At 36.6% G+C, this 26868-nt stretch overlaps 1 protein-coding gene across 3 annotated transcripts; it reads right to left on the minus strand.

Annotated features, from left to right (window-relative positions):
• Positions 1-63: 63 nt before the first annotated feature.
• On the minus strand, positions 64-26866 carry LOC125649955 (actin-histidine N-methyltransferase-like). 3 transcript variants are annotated; one of them, XM_048877832.2, is made up of 16 exons: positions 26588-26866; positions 20424-20554; positions 19478-19567; positions 18462-18607; positions 16150-16225; positions 15910-16020; positions 15305-15385; positions 14036-14100; positions 8135-8193; positions 7782-7896; positions 6303-6377; positions 4075-4174; positions 2479-2545; positions 2308-2393; positions 913-1073; positions 64-662 (listed from the first exon to the last, which is right to left on the minus strand). In XM_048877832.2, the coding sequence occupies exons 2-16, from the start codon at positions 20545-20547 to the stop codon at positions 501-503; spliced, it is 1518 nt and encodes a 505-aa protein (XP_048733789.1). In that variant the 5' UTR covers positions 20548-20554; positions 26588-26866; the 3' UTR covers positions 64-500. The 3 variants fall into 3 exon arrangements, with proteins under 3 accessions (XP_048733789.1, XP_048733790.1, XP_048733791.1); XM_048877833.2 differs by having other exon boundaries at positions 26656-26717; XM_048877834.2 differs by lacking the exon at positions 26588-26866 and adding an exon at positions 26146-26386.
• Between the last annotated feature and the right edge of the window lie 2 nt (positions 26867-26868).

Genomic DNA, 26868 nt, shown 5'->3' on the forward strand with positions numbered 1-26868 from the left:
ATTAGTTAGTCCATTGTATTTGATATGTTTCAAATATCATAAATCTTAAAGGTAACACAACAATTAATTCATTAATATTTTATTGAAATTTTTGTCCAGTTCTCATAACATAACTGTATACTATTTTACTGTATACTATCATAGATAAGCCCCAAAAAACCAATCTAACAACAGATCTGTATTGACAAGAGTTATCTTCTCTTGACTGTACACAATGTATACATGGTAATTAGGACATTTAATAAAATATTTTATTAATAATATTGAAAGAAAATAAATAAATAGAAAACCAGAAAGGTTCCCTGCCTCCTGGTTGCACAGAATTAAAAAAAAAAAACATTGCAGTACTTATTTCTCCAAAAGGCTTTTTCTTAGTCAGTTGAAAAAATATTTGCAAATTTTTAATAATAAAAAACACAAGTAAAATACAATGTAAATTTTGAAATGACAACTACAACATTCACATCACGTAGTTTCTTAGTCTTTCCATGATTTGGAGTCTATGCTGCTGCTGTGTCAGAGTTATCCCCCTTGACAGATTTCCTCTGATCTCCAGCATAGCATTGTGTTGCTTTCAATATTTGTTTTTCACACATTCGTAATTGTACAGCTAGTCTCTCATGAATATTCATATCTGTCTTCTTCAGCAGTTCCATATCCTCCTAAAGAAATCGAGAAAAAAAGGAAAATCAACAACAGCTCTATGATTTTTCACAATAATTTTGAGGAGCCAAGTACAGTGTTTTCATGAAACATATTGCATGTAGAAAATTCTTCTGATTTATAAGTTAACTACAGAAATCTACAAACTACGTGATATCGGTGATTTCCACACCCAATAAGCTACAAATGTGAGAGTTCTGTAAGTAATCTAAAAGTGTGGATTTCTTCCACAAATCTGTAACAGTGTACCTCCTCTGTGGTTTCATAGGCACGCATTAAAAGTGCAGTCCGAGTCTCAAGGAATGCCCATACTTTCTCTTCATTCTCTGTCGACACAGGAACATCAATATCTCCGATCTTCTCTGCATCCTCCTCTGTCAGCTCCTTGGAATTCAACTCCTTGAGACTCTCTATCAGAATATCCAATACAGGTTATTTTACATCATGAACAGTGGTGCAAGGTTTCTATCATTATTTTATTAATTTGACTCACACAGGATGAAAAAAATGTATAAATTTCAAAGCAACATGATCAGCTATTTGCAGGAAATCAGGTTCCTAATTTAGTTAGCTATAAAACCGTATTATATTCTTGCTTATTGAATGTTCTAGTAATCTTGATTATAATTAATTATACATGTACATGTACCTCCATGTGATACATTTTATGTGGAAAAAAAACCCCACAAAACAAATAGGTATGTTTTTACACATATTCAGATAATCATTGCTGTAAAGGTTACTTGAACATGCAGAGTTGAATGCAGAATGTTTATCTTCAGACATACAGAAAACAATAAAAATATTTACCTTCAGACATACAGAACACTCTGAGAAATGTTTACCTTCAGACATACAGAACACTCTGAGAAATGTTTACCTTCAGACATACAGAACACTCTCAGAAATGTTTACCTTCAGACATACAGAACACTCAGAAATGTTTACCTTCAGACATACAGAACACTCTCAGAAATGTTTACCTTCAGACATACAGAACACTCTCAGAAATGTTTACCTTCAGACACACAGAACACTCTCAGAAATGTTTACCTTCAGACATACAGAACACTCTCAGAAATGTTTACCTTCAGACATACAGAACACTCAGAAATGTTTACCTTCAGACATACAGAACACAATATGAAATGCTTACCTTCAGACATACAGAACACTCTCAGAAATGTTTACCTTCAGACATACAGAACACTCTCAGAAATGTTTACCTTCAGACACACAGAACACTCAGAAATGTTTACCTTCAGACATACAGAACACAATATGAAATGCTTACCTTCAGACATACAGAACACAATAAGAAATGTTTATCTTCAGACATACAGAACACTCTCAGAAATTTTTATCTTCAGACACACAGAACACTCTCAGAAATGTTTACCTTCAGACATACAGAACACAATATGAAATGTTTTCCTTCAGACACACAGATCACTCTCAGAAATGTTTACCTTCAGACATACAGAACACAATATGAAATGTTTTCCTTCAGACATACAGAACACTCTCAGAAATGTTTACCTTCAGACATACAGAACACAATATGAAATGTTTACCTTCAGACATACAGAACACAATAAGAAATGTTTACCTTCAGACATACAGAACACAATAAGAAATGTTTACCTTCAGACATACAGAACACTCTCAGAAATGCCATTAACTGAGGATCTACTGGGATCATTCCTGTGTGGATGTAAAAATTCCTTAATCTGAAAAATAGTAAATTTGAATTCAGTATTAACCATTCCAATTGTAGATGCATTATGATTTTCAGCACCATGATACAACACTCACACAGCTAATCCTAGTTTCTTCAACAGCTCGTTTTTCTGTTCATAAAGTGGATCACCTTTACTGATTCCTACATTACATACAAAATAATGTTAATTAACTAAATTAGATATGCAAATCCTGTAAAGTATTGTTTAGGGAATAAAAGATTTGGGTTGTTGGTATCATGGAGGTAAATGATAGGATGAAGCTGCTTATACACAAATTATCCATGTTTCTATTGCTTGTACAGGTAAGAGGATTCTCTTGAGAAGTGAAATCACGATCCCAATTTTGTCTCTATATAACTAAGCAAATGTATTCTCAATCTCTCTCAGTTTTCGATCTCTTGAAGTGAAATTTGGGTCCTGTAAAACATATTTCATTGTTTTTCACTCTCAATCTCTCGAAGTGGTGGTAGCATTTACACATCAATGAAGTGTATAATTATTTTTGCTTGAACTTTACTGGGATAACAGTGTATGCCTGGGGCTAACTTGGCCATGTTAATTAGCTGTTTATATACAGTGGTAAAATTAACATATAATTAACATATGAATATCCAAACATGTTAAACATATGTTGCAATTTTACCTGTATGGGTGACAAATTGTCTATGTTTTCTTTTGTGGTGGACAGTTAATTATTCACTTGGTGGGTTTTAACACTGCATCAGTGCTTTGTTTTTGTTATATATAATCCCATTTACAGTAAAACAAAGTTATAATGAACCTCCAGGTTATCTGATAAAATGTTAGTTATTTTCCTTTCATAAGGGAATAAATATCACTTCGTAATAAGCATGAATTCGTTATAAGTGTGTTTTACAGTAGAAATAAAATTCCCAATTTGTTTTGAAATAATTTAAACACATGCCAATGAATTATTGATATTTACAAGAATTTGTGCTTTGAGAATGGAAATTGTGACATTCGTGCTCTGTGTAATAAGTGAATGTATAACTTCATTATTCATGAGAAATTTATCATGCAAAGATGTCATGTACATCTATTTTAGCATGAAAAAAGAACAAATAAATTCATTAAGTTGTAAAACTTTAAAATATCTTTTTATTTGTAGATAAAGTTCTGTGTTGCTGAAATTAAGTCAATTACCTAAACATTTGAAGGAAAATGTGTCAAAACAATCCTAGGATGTTGTAAACATGCAATGCGGGTACTATAAAATCTGAACAAAATTTCTGGATTTCACTTGACCTTTGACCTTTCGAACTTGCAAAATTTTATGGAGGTTCCTTGAACTTCGAGTTATTGAGAGTCACCTGTATATCCCTATAATACAATTAACACATCTATTCCTCACATTCTTATTTCATAAAAATAACTTTCCAAACAAAGCAAGCCTCTTCATGACAACAGTATTAGTTACATTATGAGAATGCTAGCTGCAATAATGTAGTCCTCTCCAATTTCTTTTTTTATTTTGAGGGGAAGAAACTCTCCAGAAAATGTCAGAATAAAAGAAATTGGAGAGGGCTAATTATTGCAGCTATGAGAATATATAAATATCAAACTAGCAAGGATCTAATCTTGACAAACTATTGGTGAATATAAATATCTGTGATTGATGTTTACTATCTTTGTTTCGAAATGAACCTACCTAATCGTATAGCAATTCTGTCCAGTTCATTTTCTGGATAAACAAATCCATTATGGATTAAAAGCTCTGCATTTGATCTTGCTCCATAAAATATAAATATCTGTAAAAAATATATATATATTATAACAAAACCCTGAAAATCTATTATCGATAATTTCTTACAACTTGAAATAATATCCAACCTTGTGTTTAAGGAAATGATCTTTGATGAATTGCATATACTGCACACCAAATCATGCATGTATTTACATTCTATAAATAACTGAAATTTGTAGGAACCACTTTTTCAAAAATATTTGTTGCAGTGAATCAGTCATTAATTATGTTAATTAGCACAGTGTAGATGTAGACTCACTCATGAATAAAATTTGATACGAAAACTTTTACCATTGCTATAAAGTAGTCCTGAATATAAGATGGTTTACAGTAAAATGAAATTGTCAATACAAGTATACAATGATCATTAGACTTGATAAAGTTTACAATTCATTTCATTTTTTCATGTCTGGATGAGAAAAATTATTTATAGTGTCAATCCTGCAATGGTCACCCTCCTTCCTGTATTCAACCTGTTCTGTACAGTGACTGACCCATTCTGTACAGTGAGTGACCTGTTCTGTACAGTGAGTGACCTGTTCTGTACAGTGACTGACTCATTCTGTACAGTGACTGACCTGTTCTGTACAGTGACTGACTCATTCTGTACAGTGACTGAACCATTCTGTACAGTGACTGAACCATTCTGTACAATGACTGACCCATTCTGTACAATGACTGACTCATTCTGTACAGTGACTGACTCATTCTGTACAGTGACTGAACCATTCTGTACAATGACTGACCCATTCTGTACAGTGACTGAACCATTCTGTACAGTGACTGAACCATTCTGTACAATGACTGAACCATTCTGTACAGTGACTGAACCATTCTGTACAGTGACTGAACCATTCTGTACAGTGACTGAACCATTCTGTACAATGACTGACCCATTCTGTACAGTGACTGAACCATTCTGTACAGTGACTGAACCATTCTGTACAATGACTGACCCATTCTGTACAGTGAGTGACCTGTTCTGTACAGTGACTGACTCATTCTGTACAGTGACTGACTCATTCTGTACAGTGACTGACCTGTTCTGTACAGTGACTGACTCATTCTGTACAGTGACTGAACCATTCTGTACAATGACTGACCCATTCTGTACAATGACTGACTCATTCTGTACAGTGACTGAACCATTCTGTACAGTGACTGAACCATTCTGTACAATGACTGACCCATTCTGTACAGTGACTGAACCATTCTGTACAATGACTGAACCATTCTGTACAATGACTGACTGATTCTGTACAGTGACTGAACCATTCTGTACAGTGACTGAACCATTCTGTACAGTGACTGAACCATTCTGTACAATGACTGACCCATTCTGTACAGTGACTGAACCATTCTGTACAGTGACTGAACCATTCTGTACAATGACTGACCCATTCTGTACAGTGACTGACCTGTTCTGTACAGTGACTGAACCATTCTGTACAGTGACTGAACCATTCTGTACAGTGACTGACCCATTCTGTACAATGACTGACCCATTCTGTACAGTGACTGAACCATTCTGTACAATGACTGACCCATTCTGTACAGTGACTGAACCATTCTGTACAATGACTGAACCATTCTGTACAATGACTGACCCATTCTGTACAGTGACTAAACCATTCTGTACAATGACTGACCCATTCTGTACAATGACTGAACCATTCTGTACAGTGACTGAACCATTCTGTACAGTGACTGAACCATTCTGTACAATGACTGACCCATTCTGTACAGTGACTGAACCATTCTGTACAGTGACTGAACCATTCTGTACAATGACTGACCCATTCTGTACAATGACTGACCTGTTCTGTACAGTGACTGAACCATTCTGTACAGTGACTGAACCATTCTGTACAGTGACTGACCCATTCTGTACAGTGACTGAACCATTCTGTACAATGACTGACTCATTCTGTACAGTGACTGAACCATTCTGTACAGTGACTGAACCATTCTGTACAATGACTGACCCATTCTGTACAGTGACTGAACCATTCTGTACAGTGACTGAACCATTCTGTACAATGACTGACCCATTCTGTACAGTGACTGACCTGTTCTGTACAGTGACTGAACCATTCTGTACAGTGACTGAACCATTCTGTACAATGACTGACCTGTTCTGTTGCTTTGAAGTTCCTCAGAGCAAAACACTCACTACAGTCCTTCTCCAAATTGTAGTCTGTTGTGATCTGTAAAGATGAAATAAATGTCTAGATGGTCCTAAACTAACATCAAAGTACATAATTTTATATTTTTTGTGTTACACAAATCTATGCATACACCTCTGTGGTAAAGTAGAATCAAGTACATTTTCTGACCTTCATGCATCCTGTTGAAATAATTAAATAACTTGACTTGCATTATATGATTAAAATATTTTGAAATAATGAAATATTTACATTACTGACAATGTATGTGGTTATAGGGAAGATGAAAATTAAATGTGCCAACCCTATTTTTTTTAGTTCTTAATTATCTTCAAGGGAGAAAGGCCATAAGAGCAAATTTGAATTGCCTCTACTCAAGGATTCTTTGTGCTAAGTTAGGCTACGAGACATCCTGTGAGTTCAAAAGAAAAAGTAAACCATGAGGTTAATGGGCCACATCGCTCACCAAAGAAATTGAATTTTCCTATGTAAAACATTAAATTTCAATTATTGCCACTATGTCTCAATTGAACAAACTGGAATGTACATTACCAGCATATGAAACTCCTGCATATTAATTTGACATACTGTATCCCGGTGGTAATATTTTTTTTAAAAATGCTATACCATCTCAGTATACATTTCTATGATCATTATGTAAAACTTTGAACCTCTTCTGTAACCACGTCCGTAAACCCAAATATGACAATGCTGGCATTTGACATATTGAACTCCAATGGTTCTGAAGAAGTTTTAAAGAAATTATCTTAAATATTCCTTTTCAAAATTTTTATACCCCTTTTGTGGTCCCGAAAAAAACCCCAAGGGCAATGATATTGAAAACCTTATATGTACATGTACATGGAATGAGGGTGCTTGCATATTTGCTTGACAAATCATACCCTTGTGGATCAATTTAAAGAATTTTCTGATATCTTCTGATCAAAAATTTTAAAATTTCATTGCGGTCCCTCTCTAACTCTGGGATTCATAATTTGAACAAACTCAATTCATCATTATAAAAGAAAACTTCCATGCAAGTTATGGCTTTTCTGGTCCAGTGATTTCTAAATCATCTCCCGTTGAATGGGGGTTTAATCCAGTTGAAACCCCTTTACCCTAGAATATCTGGTCCCATGTTTGGTTGAAACTGGCAATGTGATTCCTGAATCGGAATCCAAATTGTGAAAAATTTACAGATTATGGACACAAATGCTCAACGGCACCTTCAGTTCAGGTTGGCTAATAATGTGAAGTTTTCAGATGTATAAAATTCAATTGTTTTTACCCACGGATGCTTTGTGCTATGTGACAAAAGATCCAGTGATTTAATAGAATGAGTATATTCTCACATGAGCTTTTGTCTCGCATGGGCTAAACACAAAACTTAAGAAATAGATAATATGTGTATAGATGTGGACGTCTACATAAGCGAGTCTCACTCACCGTGCCGTTACAGTGATTGCACATGTCCCACATTGGAATGAGAGCAAATGTGATCTTGCTGCCGTCTGATGTTGGAATTTGGTTCTGCCTGGTCATGACTGTGGAAACTGCCCATCTGCAGGTGAGACAAACAGGTGAGACAAACAAGAGGCAAGAAAATTTCATATTATATCATTTCTGGTTACAACTACCTACACATCATCTCGTTAAGCACAGATCATCTTGTAGTGTTTTTGGTCAGTATTAAGCACAGATCATCTTTTCACATTGCAGGTCAGCATTAAGCACAAATTTTTGGTCACAATTAAGCACACAGCTGACTAAGTATTTAATTTCTGACATTGATATTATACCTGTAGTCATCAAAAGTAAAGCAGTCTTTAATGGGTAGTTTGTCTGCATTCTGGCTTGTCTGAAAAGTAAATTAAATCAAAGAATTCCAATTTTGAAATTGCAAAATTATATATATTCATACTGCAGTTAGGTATATTCTTTTTGGCACCCTCTCATAATGAGAAAAATTTCCAAAAGTGCTCTTTGACCTTTAAATTAAAAATGCATACATCTTTGTTCAAAATACCATTGAAATCAGATATAAAATGCACCCAAGAATCTATACCCGAATTTTGAAATTTGCCTTTCAGTGACTTTGACCTTTTAAAATCCACAGGACGCAAAGTTTCTATGACCGGGGTATTCCTTTAAGTTCTGTTTAAATCAAACTAGGCATCATCATGATAGTAAGCATCAATAAAGGGCCCCACTTTGTGGTATCATTTGTGAAGTTCAAGGCCCATTACTCTTTCAAAAGTGGGTCAACAAAATCAAAACTCAAACTTGATCTGTAACCCATTGATATAAGTTCATGTGTAAATTTTCAATTCAATAGCTGCAGGGATAGCCAAAAAAGTATGAAAAATGCCAAATCCTCGAAAATTTGCTACGTTAAAGGTTTATAACTCTTCCAAAATTAGGTCAAGAAAGCCCACAGGATGATCACTGAAAGGAACTTGCCTATACGTGGGGCCCTAATAAGAGGTGTGGTTTACATTTTGCACGCAAGGGGGAACCATATAGTTGCATTTACATAAACAAGTACAACACAATGGAGGACAAATACTATTTATAGCCATACCACAACTCTGTCAGAAGGGGAGAATCTACTACAGACTAAGACCGACTTGTGACAGGAGGGGGAGAATTTACTACAGACTAAGACCTACCTGTGACAGGAGGGGAGAATCTACTACAGACTAAGACCTACCTGTGACAGGAGGGGAGAATCTACTACAGACTAAGATCTACCTGTGACAGGAGGGGAGAATCTACTACAGACTAAGATCTACCTGTGACAGGAGGGGGAGAATCTACTACAGACTAAGACCTTCCTGTGACAGGAGGGGAGAATCTACTACAGACTAAGATCTACTTGTGACAGGAGGGGAGAATCTACTACAGACTAAGACCTTCCTGTGACAGGAGGGGAGAATCTACTACAGACTAAGACCGACTTGTGACAGGAGGGGAGAATCTACTACAGACTAAGATCTACCTATGACAGGAGGGGGAGAATCTACTACAGACTAAGACAGACTTGTGACAGGAGGGGAGAATCTACTACAGACAGGAGGGGAGAATCTACTACAGACTAAGATCTACCTGTGACAGGAGGGGGAGAATCTACTACAGACTAAGACCGACTTGTGACAGGAGGGGAGAATCTACTACAGACTAAGATCTACTTGTGACAGGAGGGGAGAATCTACTACAGACTAAGATCTACCTGTGACAGGAGGGGAGAATCTACTACAGACTAAGACCTTCCTGTGACAGGAGGGGAGAATCTACTACAGACTAAGACCTACCTATGACAGGAGGGGAGAATCTACTACAGACTAAGACAGACTTGTGACAGGAGGGGAGAATCTACTACAGACTAAGACCTACCTGTGACAGGAGGGGGAGAATCTACTACAGACTAAGACAGACTTGTGACAGGAGGGGAGAATCTACTACAGACTAAGATCTACCTGTGACAGGAGGGGAGAATCTACTACAGACTAAGATCTACCTGTGACAGGAGGGGAGAATCTACTACAGACTAAGACCACTTTGTGACAGGAGGGGGAGAATCTACTACAGACTAAGATCTACCTGTGACAGGAGGGGAGAATCTACTACAGACTAAGACCGACTTGTGACAGGAGGGGGAGAATCTACTACAGACTAAGACAGACTTGTGACAGGAGGGGAGAATCTACTACAGACTAAGATCTACCTGTGACAGGAGGGGAGAATCTACTACAGACAGGAGGGGAGAATCTACTACAGACTAAGATCTACCTGTGACAGGAGGGGGAGAATCTACTACAGACTAAGACCGACTTGTGACAGGAGGGGAGAATCTACTACAGACTAAGATCTACTTGTGACAGGAGGGGAGAATCTACTACAGACTAAGACCTTCCTGTGACAGGAGGGGAGAATCTACTACAGACTAAGATCTACTTGTGACAGGAGGGGAGAATCTACTACAGACTAAGACCTTCCTGTGACAGGAGGGGAGAATCTACTACAGACTAAGACCGACTTGTGACAGGAGGGGAGAATCTACTACAGACTAAGATCTACCTATGACAGGAGGGGGAGAATCTACTACAGACTAAGACAGACTTGTGACAGGAGGGGAGAATCTACTACAGACAGGAGGGGAGAATCTACTACAGACTAAGATCTACCTGTGACAGGAGGGGGAGAATCTACTACAGACTAAGACCGACTTGTGACAGGAGGGGAGAATCTACTACAGACTAAGATCTACTTGTGACAGGAGGGGAGAATCTACTACAGACTAAGATCTACCTGTGACAGGAGGGGAGAATCTACTACAGACTAAGACCTTCCTGTGACAGGAGGGGAGAATCTACTACAGACTAAGACCTACCTATGACAGGAGGGGAGAATCTACTACAGACTAAGACAGACTTGTGACAGGAGGGGAGAATCTACTACAGACTAAGACCTACCTGTGACAGGAGGGGGAGAATCTACTACAGACTAAGACAGACTTGTGACAGGAGGGGAGAATCTACTACAGACTAAGATCTACCTGTGACAGGAGGGGAGAATCTACTACAGACTAAGATCTACCTGTGACAGGAGGGGAGAATCTACTACAGACTAAGACCACTTTGTGACAGGAGGGGGAGAATCTACTACAGACTAAGATCTACCTGTGACAGGAGGGGAGAATCTACTACAGACTAAGACCACTTTGTGACAGGAGGGGGAGAATCTACTACAGACTAAGACAGACTTGTGACAGGAGGGGAGAATCTACTACAGACTAAGATCTACCTGTGACAGGAGGGGAGAATCTACTACAGACTAAGATCTACCTGTGACAGGAGGGGAGAATCTACTACAGACAGGAGGGGAGAATCTACTACAGACTAAGATCTACCTGTGACAGGAGGGGGAGAATCTACTACAGACTAAGACCGACTTGTGACAGGAGGGGAGAATCTACTACAGACTAAGATCTACTTGTGACAGGAGGGGAGAATCTACTACAGACTAAGACCTTCCTGTGACAGGAGGGGAGAATCTACTACAGACTAAGATCTACTTGTGACAGGAGGGGAGAATCTACTACAGACTAAGACCTTCCTGTGACAGGAGGGGAGAATCTACTACAGACTAAGACCGACTTGTGACAGGAGGGGAGAATCTACTACAGACTAAGATCTACCTATGACAGGAGGGGGAGAATCTACTACAGACTAAGATCTACCTGAGACAGGAGGGGAGAATCTACTACAGACAGGAGGGGAGAATCTACTACAGACTAAGATCTACCTGTGACAGGAGGGGGAGAATCTACTACAGACTAAGACCGACTTGTGACAGGAGGGGAGAATCTACTACAGACTAAGATCTACTTGTGACAGGAGGGGAGAATCTACTACAGACTAAGATCTACCTGTGACAGGAGGGGAGAATCTACTACAGACTAAGACCTTCCTGTGACAGGAGGGGAGAATCTACTACAGACTAAGACCTACCTATGACAGGAGGGGAGAATCTACTACAGACTAAGACAGACTTGTGACAGGAGGGGAGAATCTACTACAGACTAAGACCTACCTGTGACAGGAGGGGGAGAATCTACTACAGACTAAGACAGACTTGTGACAGGAGGGGAGAATCTACTACAGACTAAGATCTACCTGTGACAGGAGGGGAGAATCTACTACAGACTAAGATCTACCTGTGACAGGAGGGGAGAATCTACTACAGACTAAGACCACTTTGTGACAGGAGGGGGAGAATCTACTACAGACTAAGATCTACCTGTGACAGGAGGGGAGAATCTACTACAGACTAAGACCACTTTGTGACAGGAGGGGGAGAATCTACTACAGACTAAGACAGACTTGTGACAGGAGGGGAGAATCTACTACAGACTAAGACAGACTTGTGACAGGAGGGGAGAATCTACTACAGACTAAGACCTTCCTGTGACAGGAGGGGAGAATCTACTACAGACTAAGACCGACTTGTGACAGGAGGGGGAGAATCTACTACAGACTAAGATCTACCTGTGACAGGAGGGGGAGAATTTACTACAGACTAAGATCTACCTGTGACAGGAGGGGGAGAATCTACTACAGACTAAGATCTACCTGTGACAGGAGGGGAGAATCTACTACAGACTAAGATCTACCTGTGACAGGAGGGGAGAATCTACTACAGACTAAGATCTACTTGTGACAGGAGGGGAGAATCTACTACAGACTAAGACCTACCTGTGACAGGAGGGGAGAATCTACTACAGACTAAGATCTACCTGTGACAGGAGGGGAGAATCTACTACAGACTAAGACCTACCTGTGACATGAGGGGAGAATCTACTACAGACTAAGATCTACCTGTGACAGGAGGGGAGAATCTACTACAGACTAAGACCACTTTGTGACAGGAGGGGGAGAATCTACTACAGACTAAGATCTACCTGTGACAGGAGGGGAGAATTTACTACAGACTAAGACCACTTTGTGACAGGAGGGGGAGAATCTACTACAGACTAAGATCTACCTGTGACAGGAGGGGAGAATCTACTACAGACTAAGACCACTTTGTGACAGGAGGGGGAGAATCTACTACAGACTAAGACAGACTTGTGACAGGAGGAGAAAATCTACTACAGACTAAGACAGACTTGTGACAGGAGGGGAGAATCTACTATAGACTAAGACAGACTTGTGACAGGAGGAGAGAATCTACTACAGACTAAGATCTACCTGTGACAGGAGGAGAGAATCTACTACAGACCAAGATCTACCTGTGACAGGAGAGGGAGAATTTACTACAGACTAAGATCTACTTGTGACAGGAGGGGAGAATCTACTACAGACTAAGACCACTTTGTGACAGGAGGGGGAGAATCTACTACAGACTAAGATCTACCTGTGACAGGAGGGGAGAATCTACTACAGACTAAGACCACTTTGTGACAGGAGGGGGAGAATCTACTACAGACTAAGATCTACCTGTGACAGGAGGGGAGAATCTACTACAGACTAAGACCACTTTGTGACAGGAGGGGGAGAATCTACTACAGACTAAGACAGACTTGTGACAGGAGGAGAAAATCTACTACAGACTAAGACAGACTTGTGACAGGAGGGGAGAATCTACTATAGACTAAGACAGACTTGTGACAGGAGGAGAGAATCTACTACAGACTAAGATCTACCTGTGACAGGAGGAGAGAATCTACTACAGACCAAGATCTACCTGTGACAGGAGAGGGAGAATTTACTACAGACTAAGATCTACTTGTGACAGGAGGGGAGAATCTACTACAGACTAAGACCTACCTGTGACAGGAGGGGAGAATCTACTACAGACTAAGATCTACCTATGACAGGATGGGAGAATCTACTACAGACTAAGACCTACCTATGACAGGAGGGGAGAATCTACTACAGACTAAGATCTACCTATGACAGGAGGGGGAGAATCTACTACAGACTAAGATCTACCTGTGACAGGAGGGGAGAATCTACTACAGACTAAGATCTACCTATGACAGGAGGGGAGAATCTACTACAGACTAAGACCTACCTATGACAGGAGGGGAGAATCTACTACAGACTAAGATCTACCTATGACAGGAGGGGGAGAATCTACTACAGACTAAGATCTACCTGTGAGAGGAGGGGGAGAATTTACTACAGACTAAGACCTACCTGAAACACTCTATAAAAGCAGGCATACTGCCGAGCAATATTACGGAACTGTTTTATACAATCACCTACAAATATACAATATCACAAAACTATTTTACACAATTGTCTACAAATATACTTCATACAGAACTTTCATATTATGCACTATAATAGAACCATTTGACAAAATCACCAGCTTTCTCAATAATGCAAAACTCTGCATTCAAGACACAGCAAAATTATTTTGAATGCAAGAAAATTAAAAAACATGAGCTTGTGGATGCACTTTTGGACTCGAGCGAACTCAATTCCAAAATTTCATCTTGTATTTGGTATCTTGTCTAGTCATTGTGGTTCTGATCACTGTCTACACAAAAAATGACTATTAGGCATGATTTGATGAAAGCACTGATAAATCTGAAGTCTTTTGTGATATCCTGTAATCCCAGAAAATGTCAGTCCAGAAGACAGAGCATATTCAGTAAACAGAGAAATTTAGCCACACATTTTGAGCAAATCTGTACATAAAACATCAACATTCATATGTAAATTAGTGAACTCGAAATAAAATATACCGTCGAGTCTTGCATATCTGCTTCATATTTGGATGTTTTATTGAACATTCACTAAACTCAAAGTGAAAGGGGAATATTGTACCTTAAGGATAGCTAAAATTTAGAAATTGATCATTTGCAGAACATTATTTTGCATATAAAATCAACTTAAAGACACAAACCTCATATTCAGGTGATAATGGAAAGTTAGTCCATAAATATTGGAAATTGATGATGGAGAAGCCGAGGTCATCCTTTAAGTTTTTAGTTTGCCATTAATGTCTATGTTCAATAAAACATCCAAATATGAAGCAGATATGCAAGACACAACGGTATATTTTATTTCAAGTTCACTGGGATATATCCAATTTACATATGAATGTTGATGTTTTATGTACAGGTGTGCTCAAAATGTGTGACTAAATTTCTCTGTTTACTGAATATGCTCTGTCTTCTGGAGTAGCAAAAGTTTCATATTGACCTAAAACAAATGTCAGTAATTGTCTAATATTGTTACTCGTTAGTTGTAACTGAGTGACATGAACTGCTACAAAACAAGTAATTAGCTAACACACATGCACCTGGCAGTCTAGCTAATTCTCTTAATTGTATCAGTTCACTGAAGCATGACAGTGTACTTCTTAATTGTAAATAATTGTACAAAATAAACCTAACCCTCTACAATACACAGATTAATGAAAAACCTGTTTAAGAACTAATCTTAAGTGTGACTCACTTTGAGCTGGAGAGCCCTTCAGCTGCAGTAATTCTTTGGGGGTGAAGTACAGGGGTGTTGTGTACCCATTAGGTAAAACATCTAGGCCAAAGGTCAAGGATGTTTTTAAATAAAGTCCAAATGACTTACAATACTCTCCAAATTTAATTGCAGACTCATTTAATGACATCCATATTTCAATAACTGTATCATGTTATTGTAAATCAACTTTTATTGGCAAGCTCTTTATTTCTGCACAAATTACCCATTCATTAAAGAAAATGATCTTGTGAATATGTTTATGCATATAATGTTTTCTTGATAAATCTCGCAAAAGAAACTGAATGAAATAAGTCTTGCAAAATATAAGTGATTCAATTCTCCTATTTGATATTCTTCTATTTAAAAAAAACACTATCTACATTGCAATGAAACAATAATCAGATTAATAATCACCAAAAAATAAAGAAGAACATTTACTGCCTCTTTCCCTTCCTACAAATCTAAAAGGATGCTTTTGAATGACAGTAGGCAATATAAATTAACCATACCTATCATAATACAAGCTATGTATCAATACTGAAATAAAATTACAAACAACCAATTCCAACATTCGTAAAGGATACCAATGTATGGCTTCCAGAAGGATTCAGGTCGCCTCCTCTCACAGAGGACATGGAGGGCTAGGACAACACTAGGCATGGCTTGTAGGATCTTGTCTTCCTCAATCAATGGACCTACATCAGAAAATATAAAATCTATATAAAAAGTCCTAGAACACTAGGTATGGCTTGTAGGATCTCGTCTTCCTCAATCAATGGACATACAACCCATGTAACCTGTTGCTTTGATTTCAGCATTATTACCTAGTAGCTGTGAGTCTTTTGCTGTCTCTGTGGTCATCATGACTTTTCTGGGAATTGTCAGGAATGGGTCAGATTCCTGGAATAAAATAGTTCACATACAACTTCTTGACTCAAAAATTACACAAGTTCCTTTAAACAGTACATTAAGTAATATACAATTATCATAGTACAATTCAGGATCATGACAGATGTCTGGTAGTGTATAAGAGTTTACTTAGTGACAGGTGTTTGATAGTGTTTAAGAGTTTACTTAGTGACAGGTGTTTGATAGTGTATCAGAGTTTATTTAGTGACAGGTATTTGATAGTGTTAAAGAGTTTACTTAGTGACAGGTATTTGATAGTGTTTAAGAGTTTACTTAGTGAGAGATGTATGGTAGTGTTTAAGAGTTTACTTAGTGACAGGTGTTTGATAGTGTATAAGAGTTTACTTAGTGAGAGATGTATGGTAGTGTTAAAGAGTTTACTTAGTGACAGGTATTTGATAGTGTTAAAGAGTTTACTTAGTGACAGGTATTTGATAGTGTTTAAGAGTTTACTTAGTGACAGGTGTTTGATAGTGTATAAGAGTTTACTTAGTGAGAGATGTATGGTAGTGTTAAAGAGTTTACTTAGTGACAGGTATTTGATAGTGTTTAAGAGTTTACTTAGTGACAGGTGTTTGATAGTGTTTAAGAGTTTACTTAGTGAGAGATGTATGGTAGTGTTAAAGAGTTTACTTAGTGACAGGTGTTTGATAGTGTATAAGAGTTTACTTAGTGACAGGCGTTTGATAGTGTATAAGAGTTTACTTAGTGACAGGTGTTTGATAGTGTTTAAGAGTTTACTTAGTGAGAGATGTATGGTAGTGTTAAAGAGTTTACTTAGTGACAGGTGTTTGATAGTGTATAAGAGTTTACTTAGTGACAGGAGTTTGATCGTGTATAAGAGTTTACTTAGTGACAGGTGTTTGATAGTGTATAAGAGTTTACTTAGTGACAGGAGTTTGATAGTGTATAAGAGTTTACTTAGTGACAGGTGTTTGATAGTGTATAAGAGTTTACTTTGTGACAGGAGTTTGATAGTGTATAAAGAGTTTACTTTGTGACAGGTGTTTGATAGTGTTTAAGAGTTTACTTAGTGACAGGAGTTTGATAGTGTATAAGAGTTTACTTAGTGACAGGTATTTGATAGTGTTTAAGAGTTTACTTAGTGACAGGTGTTTGATAGTGTATAAGAGTTTACTTAGTGACAGGTGTTTGATAGTGTATAAGAGATTACTTAGTGACAGGTGTTTGATAGTGTATAAGAGTTTACTTAGTGACAGGTATTTGATAGTGTATATTAAGAGTTTACTTAGTGACAGGTATTTGATAGTGTTTAAGAGTTTACTTAGTGACAGGTGTTTGATAGTGTATAAGAGTTTACTTAGTGACAGGTGTTTGATAGTGTATAAGAGTTTACTTAGTGACAGATGATTGATACAAAAAATATTTCACTATGGCAATGAATATTACTTTACAAAATTAGAAGCAATTAATATTTCTTTCTAGAGTAAAAATTTTATGTTGAACATTTTGACAAAATTATGCATGTATCATTTTTTAAGTACATGTGAGCAATGTCTGAGATTCAAAGGGTCTGAATTCCACACTCTGAAAATGTCTGGGTGTCAGCACAGAGGATTGTGTGTAAAACCTCCATACAGGTGCATTACTATATTTAATTAGCAGCTAGAGAAAGCATTACTCCAGCACCATATGTGTTGAATTGCTAATCCATTGGGTCAACCTTTAATAAGTATTTCCTTTCATCAAGATCAATAGTGGTCACCACTCCAGTTCATAATTCTGAGTACTTACTACTTGTCCATTACACTGAAGTCTATGTAATTCTGAGTACTTACTACTTGTCCATTACACTGAAGTCTATGTAATTCTGAGTACTTACTACTTGTCCATTACACTGAGGTCTATGTAATTCTGAGTACTTACTACTTGTCCATTACACTGAGGTCTATGTAATTCTGAGTACTTACTACTTGTCCATTACACTGAAGTCTATGTAATTCTGAGTACTTACTACTTGTCCATTACACTGAAGTCTATGTAATTCTGAGTACTAATTACTTGTCCATTACACTGAAGTCTGTGTAAATCTGAGTACTAATTACTTGTTCATGTTACACTGAGGTCTATGGTAGACTCCATATTGACTACTGATTTCTATAATTAAGATCAATAACTAGATATTGCCTTACACTGAGGTCTTTGGTTGACTTCATATTGCCTATGAATTTCCATGATTAAGAGTGGTAACTAGATAGTGCCTTACACTGAGGTCTTTGGTGGCCAACAGTCCATATCCACAGTCTGGAAAACTGGTGATTTCCACACTGCTGGTGTCAATGTCATGTTTCTTCAACCACTCCAAAAAATCTGGGATAGCTTTCTCTCTGTCTAATGGTGGACAGCTTAGACCTGTAAAATAACAATCACAATGTCATACAGCCAATGGTGGACAACAGAGACCTATAAAAGTGGACATTTTGGAACTACTAAAATACACAATGTCATACTGATAAATGATGTGAACAATTTGATGCAGTTACTTTGGGATCCTGGCTGTATTGAGAACTTTAACTCCATTTGCTTATAAAGCTAAATTAAAGTATCAGATACATGACAGGACCCAAAGTATTCATCAAAGGAAATCTATCATATTAAAAACCCCAATTTTAGATTATCAGGCATCAAAATAGAAAATTAATCTTCAGGAGATTTTTGAAAAATGATTGTGTAAGGTTTTCATGAACAACCAGTACCCGCGGTTTCTCATCTCCTCCTTGAAGCAAAATCTTTTGTTCTTCTATAAATTCATTTCTGTATACAGTATGTTTACAAGATAAAAGTTAATGATTTATGACCATGGCTAGATAATAAGTCTGTCTAAACTATTCTCTTCTCCATCTTACACTCCTTTTTATGGTCTAAGTGGGATAGACAGGTATAATCAAATGCGGCAGTGCCCAGGAATGGATCATGTAGTCATGTCTGATCTTGTCTTTTTTTTTTCTTCTTGTTTTTGAAGTTTAAGTTTGTGTTTGCAAGATCAGCATTGATTTTCATTTTGTTTCTTTTCAGTTAAATGGACTTTACTACATGTATGAACTAAAAAATGGAGTAGAAAAATTCTGACTAAATAAATGTTCCTTAAATATCCTTTTTATCCTACAGAATGATACTATTGTTGTGCAAGAGAACTTTAAAAATGAAAATTGTGATGTGTAAAGCAAGGCTTAAATGTGAAGCTGTTTAATATACAAGTATTTTTATACTTGACCTGCTCACCTTCTTGAATTGCTCGAATCTTTTCTACAAAGCTGTGTAACTCTACATAATACTCATATTCTTTTGGACCATCAGGCATCACCATACATGCTGTAAAAACATCATATCAGACTGTAAACTATAATCATATCAGACTGTAAACTATAAGGAAACGGATTAATATAAGTTGCTACAACTTGTTTCCGAATCCTGTGTGCATATTATATATTGTGTATATATATATGTTGACATATTCAAATGAAATAAAGTTTACACTAAACTATAATCATATCAAACTGTAATCATAGCAGACAGTAAACTATAATCATAGCAGACTGTAAACTGTAATCATAGCAGACTGTAAACTATAATCATTCATAGCAGACAGTAAATTATCATCACATCTGTAAACCTTTATCATATCTGGATGTAAAACAATATTGTGCTAGGCTGTAAACAATATTATATCATCTGATGTGTAAGGAATGTCATACTTTCAATGTTATAACACTCTTAGACACCTGGTACACATTCACATTTTCTTCTCCACTGGAAACCAAACTCAACCCAAAATATTTACTACATGAAAATATGAAGCACAAAAAGTAGGTCAGAGGGAGCATTTGGACTATGAGTTGGTAGAAGCAACCCCTTCCCCACCATCACCAACACCTACAACTTTGTTGCAAAAGGTATATCAACACTTTCTAACTTTTTTTAACAACTACATTTCTTTTCCATCCTTATGATCGGAAGTTAAGCAAATGCACAAATAAACCAAAACAGTCCACATTTATAAAAAAAAAAAAAAAAAAAAAAAAAAAAAAAAAAAAAAAAAAAATTCAATTAAGAATTAGATTTTATTTTGGAAAATACATGAAGGCATGAACTGTGATGCTTAACACCAGCGTACTTCATGAAACATGTTAGATGGTGAAGATAAAAACATCAGAAATGTAAATATTACTTTGTAATAACTGTGTAACGAGCTCCATCAGCTGCTTTTTCTGCTGCTTCGACAGCTCCTTTCCCTCTGACGGGGTAGTTGAACGCTTTCCGCTCTCCTTATTTTTCTTGTTCCTTTTACCCATGGTGATTCTTTTGAGAAGAAAATAATCATTTCTGTATCTATACCACCAATACAATCTTAAAATAAATTTGAAATTCAAATTAAAACAAGAGGCCCATGGGCCTAGAATCGCTCTTCTGATACATTGTAGAACAGGCAAAAATTCTCACTAACAAAGATTCATCAATTAACAAAGTTTGATGATGTGAAGTCAAATAGTACCTGAAAATTTAAATGTAACTGTCCAAAAGTAGGTCACGGTGACCTACTTTTTGTCGATACACTAAAGACTCAAGATGCATCAACTGACAAGTCAATAGTATTCAAATATAGCCGTCAAATTCCAAAAGAAGGCCACAGTGACCTACTTTTTGGTCGACATACTCCAAAGACTCAAGATGCATCAACTGACAAAGTTTGATAATTGAAGTCAAATAGTATCTGAAATATTCAGATATAAACGGCAAATTTCAAAAGTAGGTCACAGTGACCTACTTTTTGGTCGACACACTCTGAAGACTCAAGACCCATCAACCGACAAAGTTCGATGATTGTAAGTCAAATAGTGTCTGAAATATTCAAATATAGCCGTCAAAATCCAAAAATAGGTCACAGTGACCTACTTTTTAGTCAACACACTCTGAAGACTCAACATGCATCAACTGACAAAGTTTGATAATTGTAAGTCAAATAGTATCTGAAATATTAAAATATAGCCGTCAAATTCCAAAAGTAGGTCATGGTGACCTACTTTTTGGTCAACAAACTATGAAGACTCAAGATGCATCAACTGACAAAGTTTGATGATCCTAGCTTTCATAGTGTCCAAAAATATACATCTAAAATTGAAAATGTGAAATTTGAATGTCTGCAAAATTCAAAAAGTAGGTCACTGTGAGCTACTTTTTTTATAAATATGTTTCGAGGCCTCCAGACGCATCAACTTACAAAGTTTGATGATTCTTAACCTCTCGGTATCTGAAATAACAACCTAAAATATATTCATAAATGATTAGCCATAAAATTCAGAAAGTAGGTCATGGTGACATACTTTTCAAATGACGCACTTCAAGGTCCCATGATCCATCAACTGACAACTTTTGATGATCATAGGCTCAAAAGTGTCCAAGATATGCATCAAAATCCATTTAATAATAATTACCTGCAAAATTCAAAAAGTAGGTCACCATGACCTACTTTTGAGACAACATGATATTAGGTCCTAAGATGCATCAACTGACAAAATTTGATGATCCTAGTCCTTATACTAAGCAAAATATCAAAGTTTTAACAAAACAAAATTTAAGGTCAACTTTGAAGTGACCTTGAGACCATATCCTTTGCCCCAGGATGATGCCTTGAACAATTTTTTTATCTACAACCTATCCTCATCCTTATGCATAAGTTTGGTGATAATTTGCCCAGTGGTTCTTGAGAAGAAGATTTTTTAGCAATCACTACTTTTGTTTGCATTTTCCTAATTATCTCCCCTTGTTAAAGGGTCACAACCCTAGTTTTACTACAAATGCAAGCCCTTGGGCCAAGGATACCCTGTCACAAATTTGACAAAAATTGGCCAAGGGGTTCTTGAGATATAGCCCTTCTTCCAAAAAGTTGACACACACCGCACGCCAGACATATGGCCATATGATTAGCTCTTTGAGCCTTTGGCTCAGAAGAGCTAAAAAAAAAACAGCCAATGAATTAAATGCAATTTCTTTAAATTTTTCATTAAGAAACCACAAAATCAGTACACAGCAAATAACTATGGTACATTAAAACATTAAAGTCTTTTTCCTACACTAACATATCACAAGATTTGGAGGTCTTCTAACGTAATATAATAGACAGTCTCAGTGTGACAAAAGTTTACCTACATGATGCATCATACTGACTACATGGTTGGATGTCAGGAACATTTACGACAAGACCAAAAGATGTACACCAGCTGGGCTTCTATATACCTAATACCCCCCCCCCCCCTCCTCTCAGATTCTATCTACCTATGTGAATCTAAACCTGAATCATTTTCGCTCCAATTCCAGTACCCGCAACGTTATTCTTGACATTCCTATCGTGTGTGTATCCTATTGTATTGTGCGTGTATCCTATCGTATCGTGCGTGTATCCTATTGTATCGTGTTTTGCGTTTATCAGGTTTTCCGTTTTCTATCGTGTTTATCAGGTCTATCATGTATCGTGTTTTGCGTGTATCAGGTTTTCTGTTTATCGTGAAAATCATTTATCATGTAGCTTCGGAAACTATCGGGATTGTATATCAAATCCAATGAAAAAGTACGATACTTTTTGAAAGCTTTATTCGTTTTGTTAAAGAAGCTATTTTTAGGAATCGAGAAAAGACAGTATATTTCGAGAACATAAAGCTGTCGATTTTAAGGCAGAAGAAGAACTATTTGTCTGTCCAGAGAGGGTGAAAATTTATCATAATTTCATTCTAAGTAATATGAAAAGTAGGCAGTGGTTTGCCGAGCAAACCAGGGACCGTAAATCTGAAAGCTCCTTCGTGTACAGTTCATAAACATTTGCTTGTCTAGAAACAATTACTTGTAATTAACATTAACAGAGAAATAGGAAGTTCCGATTTGAAAGGAAAAATCAGTAAATTACGTTGTTTATTACATATATTTGAATAAAGGCTCGTTTTCTTCCGATTTTTTTTCCACCTGTGTTCTATTTATATACCTACCATTGAACTTGTGCGCGTCTGTGTATCACCCGTGTTTTGACTGCAAACATTCTCAGGGACATTGTATTTCACATATTTAGAAGATTAAGTTTTAAAAGGGTGCAAGGGTGTTGCATCTCCCAAAAGTCTGCCCAACTGGGCATGACTCAGCTGTCATTGTTGTTGATTTTTTTACTTGTACACTTGTACTTGTACCTATAATCGTATGGGTAGATACTGGAAATTAATACCAGGTTTGATGATTATTTGTATTTTTTTACATACTAAACACAATTTGTTTTAAGCGTTTCAATATTGTGAATTTTAAAAAGCCGTGTTTTATTTATTTATTTTTTCATAGTTTTTTTTGTTTTTTTGTTATTAAGATATCAATTCAAATACATATGTTCCAATTAATTACGAATATCAATCATCACTCATCGTGTAGAAATATCTAACGTATGAAGATTTGGGGTAATGCAGTGGATGTTTTTTTAAAGCAGTCATGATGAAAATAATTGTAATTGTTGAATGACCGGTGAACTTAGCGCTTGATGCAAAATAGCCCCCTCCTCACTACACACAAAATATTCCTTGGTTTATTTCACATTCAAGATAATAGACATTAGAATTAGAGAGCTACTGAAGCATGATATCACTACATTATATTACATTTAATTAATTCACTGTATAATTTATATATTAAACATTAGGTGACAATTATAATTTTAGAATCATTGGCTGGGAAAATTCAAATAGATATCAAATAATGAATTAAATACCGTATACAGCTTAGTTTTCTGATTCTAGCTGTGATGGCGTAAAAAATTGAAATAAAAATATTTTATTTAAAGTACGACCGTGTAATGCGTGTATTAAAGAAATTATACATTTTAGGTGTATAATGAATATTGAAATCCTTCAGTATTATTACCAACATAGTGTAATTATGTTGTCGGTATCAAAATTTCGTTTTGTCTAAATTGATTCTAAATTTACAACATTTCTATCAGGTTTTCCGTTTATCGTGAAGATCATTTATCGTGTTTTGCGTTTATCAGGTCTATCGTGAAGATCGTTTATCAGGTTTATCGTGTATCCTATCGTATCGTGTGTGTATCCTATCGTATCGTGCGTGTATCGTGTTCTATCATTTATCATGTCAAGAATAACGTTGCGGGTACTGTACAACAAAACACCACAAATGAGACAAGCCCCAAAAAGTAACAGGAAAGAACAAGTGACATAACATACCCACAATGTGTGCCAAAACAGAGATGACCAGTCTGAGGTCAAGAGTATTATCCTAAGATGAAAATGCCTGGTCTGTAAGCATTAAGTATATGCCTAATACCCTGTCATCCTAGGATATGAGCTCCAGGGCCAAAATAAAAATATTGTTTGTTTCCCCTCGCCCGACCGAGTCTGAAAATTCACACCGACCCATAAGTTTTTATTACGCCATTCTGGTGAAGTTTTTTTTTTTAATTTTAAGAAAATTTCAAGGTCGTTTCTGGTGCAGATCAGTATTTTATAATGACAAAAATTTTCTATATCTTCTTTGGTTTCGATCCAAAATTAAAAAATAATAATACAAATACAGGAGGTGTTCTGGTCCGAAATCTAGAAATTTCGCCGCCTCCAGCTGGAGGCGGCATTCTCTGGCTGATTTCAAATACTTACAAGCCGAATTCAATTTTAAGCTCATAACTAATCAATAAAACGATTCTTCTTGTACTTACTAATATCGATTTTATGGGTTCTTTCATCACATAAACAGTCTCTTGAAAACATTTTATCAAACTGTCGAGCTTTGTTTTGAGTCACGAGACTCGTTTGCTCAAATGGCAGTGAAAATTCGGTTGACTACAACTGTTGGTTTCTGTTTAATATCGAATTTTGGATTGATATTTTCTTTTAATCGATATTAATAAGTACAAGAATCATGATTGTTTTATTGATTAGTTACAAGTGAGTTTAACATTGAATTCGGCTCGCAATTCGGACTAGTGATCTGCAAGATCGAGATGGAGAAATGTTGTCTATACGAGGAGCGAGGAAACAAGAGAATTCAGGGCATCCAGTGTGCAAGTTGTGTTCTTCAGTAGGGGAAAGTGTTGATATTTCGGACGGATGCGATATTTTTGACAGTCAATCAGAAGCATTCTCAATTTAACTTATTTCTGAACTAATGCTATATTTACAAACTGGAAAACACCTAATTATATGCACATGTGTAACTCAGCTCTGATTGGTTGATGTCAGCATCCATTTTGTTTGATCGGCAAAATCAAGTCCCGTTGAAACGTTTTCTGGTAAACTAGATCTACCGATATCATTTTAAAATATAATCAAAATCACTATCATATACAAATTAAGATAATGTGCAAAAAACAAAAACATAAAATGTCAGTGAACCATAAATAAAAGACAGCAACCGAGTTTACCAATTTTATAACACCATGTGTCCAAAACTAACACCATTGTCCATAGTTGCAACATTCTCCCTAACTTTATTTAAGTGTTAGTATGTGGCATAAATAGCAGAGAAAATTCTGATGAAACCCAATGTTCGTCGAATCAACCAATATGTATACATGTAGTCCAATGCCTAAGTTTAGTGGTTAGATAATGAGCATTTCCAAAATACATGAAGTACTGTCCGAAATATCGACACCTTCCCTAATTGCAAAACGTGGCAATCAAAGCAGAATTTACGCGAGAACTGACTATACGAGTTTGATGAGGAAACATGGATGATGTGCTTCACGACGTTTGGTATCGGGCATTGTTAATGGTTATGGGAATTTCATAATAAATAAAATTCTGCTAGCTAAAAAAAAAAACTTTTTACCTACCTACCGACCTTCCTCTGAAATTTAGGGTCGGGAGAGGGGAAACAAACATATTTTTAAATGTGGCCCAGTATCAAACCTGTAACAGGATCTGAGGACGGGAAAAGCGACTCAGCTGACATGAACCTGGACCAGTAGTTGAGATGTTGTTCTACAAAAAACAATCAGGCTGGCATGACCAAGCCCCTAACATTCTTCCACCTTGGGTGGGCGTCCACCCTGAACCCCACAAGACCCTTGCATGTACATGTTACCATCCATGGCCTGGTCAGGGTAATTTTGTCAGGTGCTATTTGATGTCTTAAATTTTCAAAAGGGAATTGCTCTGCAAATACAGCAACCAAATTCGCTATAAAAAGTTAGTAAACAGGGGAAATCCTGTAATTTTACCATTGCACGGCAACAGTATCAGTTTACATGCATCAGTTTGAAACTTCCATATAGGGAAATGGAACGAGAATCGATTAATACTGAAATGAAGTTTTGATATGGATAAATTATATTGTCTACAGATGTATTACCGTGCTTTAGACAGGCTGTGTTAAGGCTATAAAATTAAACGCTTCGACAGAATGCCACCAGTACATACACACTAGTAGGCACTTGACAGTCAATGCTTCCAGCCACTTCGTTCAATGTATCGGAAACCGTTCCATGTAATTATTTTACGACACTAATCTGCGCATTCAAATTCTTTTAGTCTGCCCATATTACGCTATACACGGTATCTAGTATACTAGTATATAAATTTTGTATTTGATTTGTCGAGTAAGGTAGTAAAATGTTATTTCATAATGTTATT

Source organism: Ostrea edulis, chromosome 5 (assembly GCF_947568905.1).
Source record: "Ostrea edulis chromosome 5, xbOstEdul1.1, whole genome shotgun sequence".
Taxonomy (NCBI): domain Eukaryota; kingdom Metazoa; phylum Mollusca; class Bivalvia; order Ostreida; family Ostreidae; genus Ostrea; species Ostrea edulis.

What these genes read in the sequence shown, in the direction of transcription:
- LOC125649955 (XM_048877832.2), bottom strand. Translation starts at nt 20,547, where the DNA reads ATGGGTAAAAGGAACAAGAAAAATAAGGAGAGCGGAAAGCGTTCAACT. An exon ending in TGGCCACCAAAGACCTCAGT is followed by an intron (nt 16,226 to 18,461) that starts GTAAGGCACTAT and finishes ATTTTATTCCAG; the next exon opens with GAATCTGACCCATTCCTGAC. An exon ending in CCTATGAAACCACAGAGGAG is followed by an intron (nt 663 to 912) that starts GTACACTGTTAC and finishes CGATTTCTTTAG; the next exon opens with GAGGATATGGAACTGCTGAA.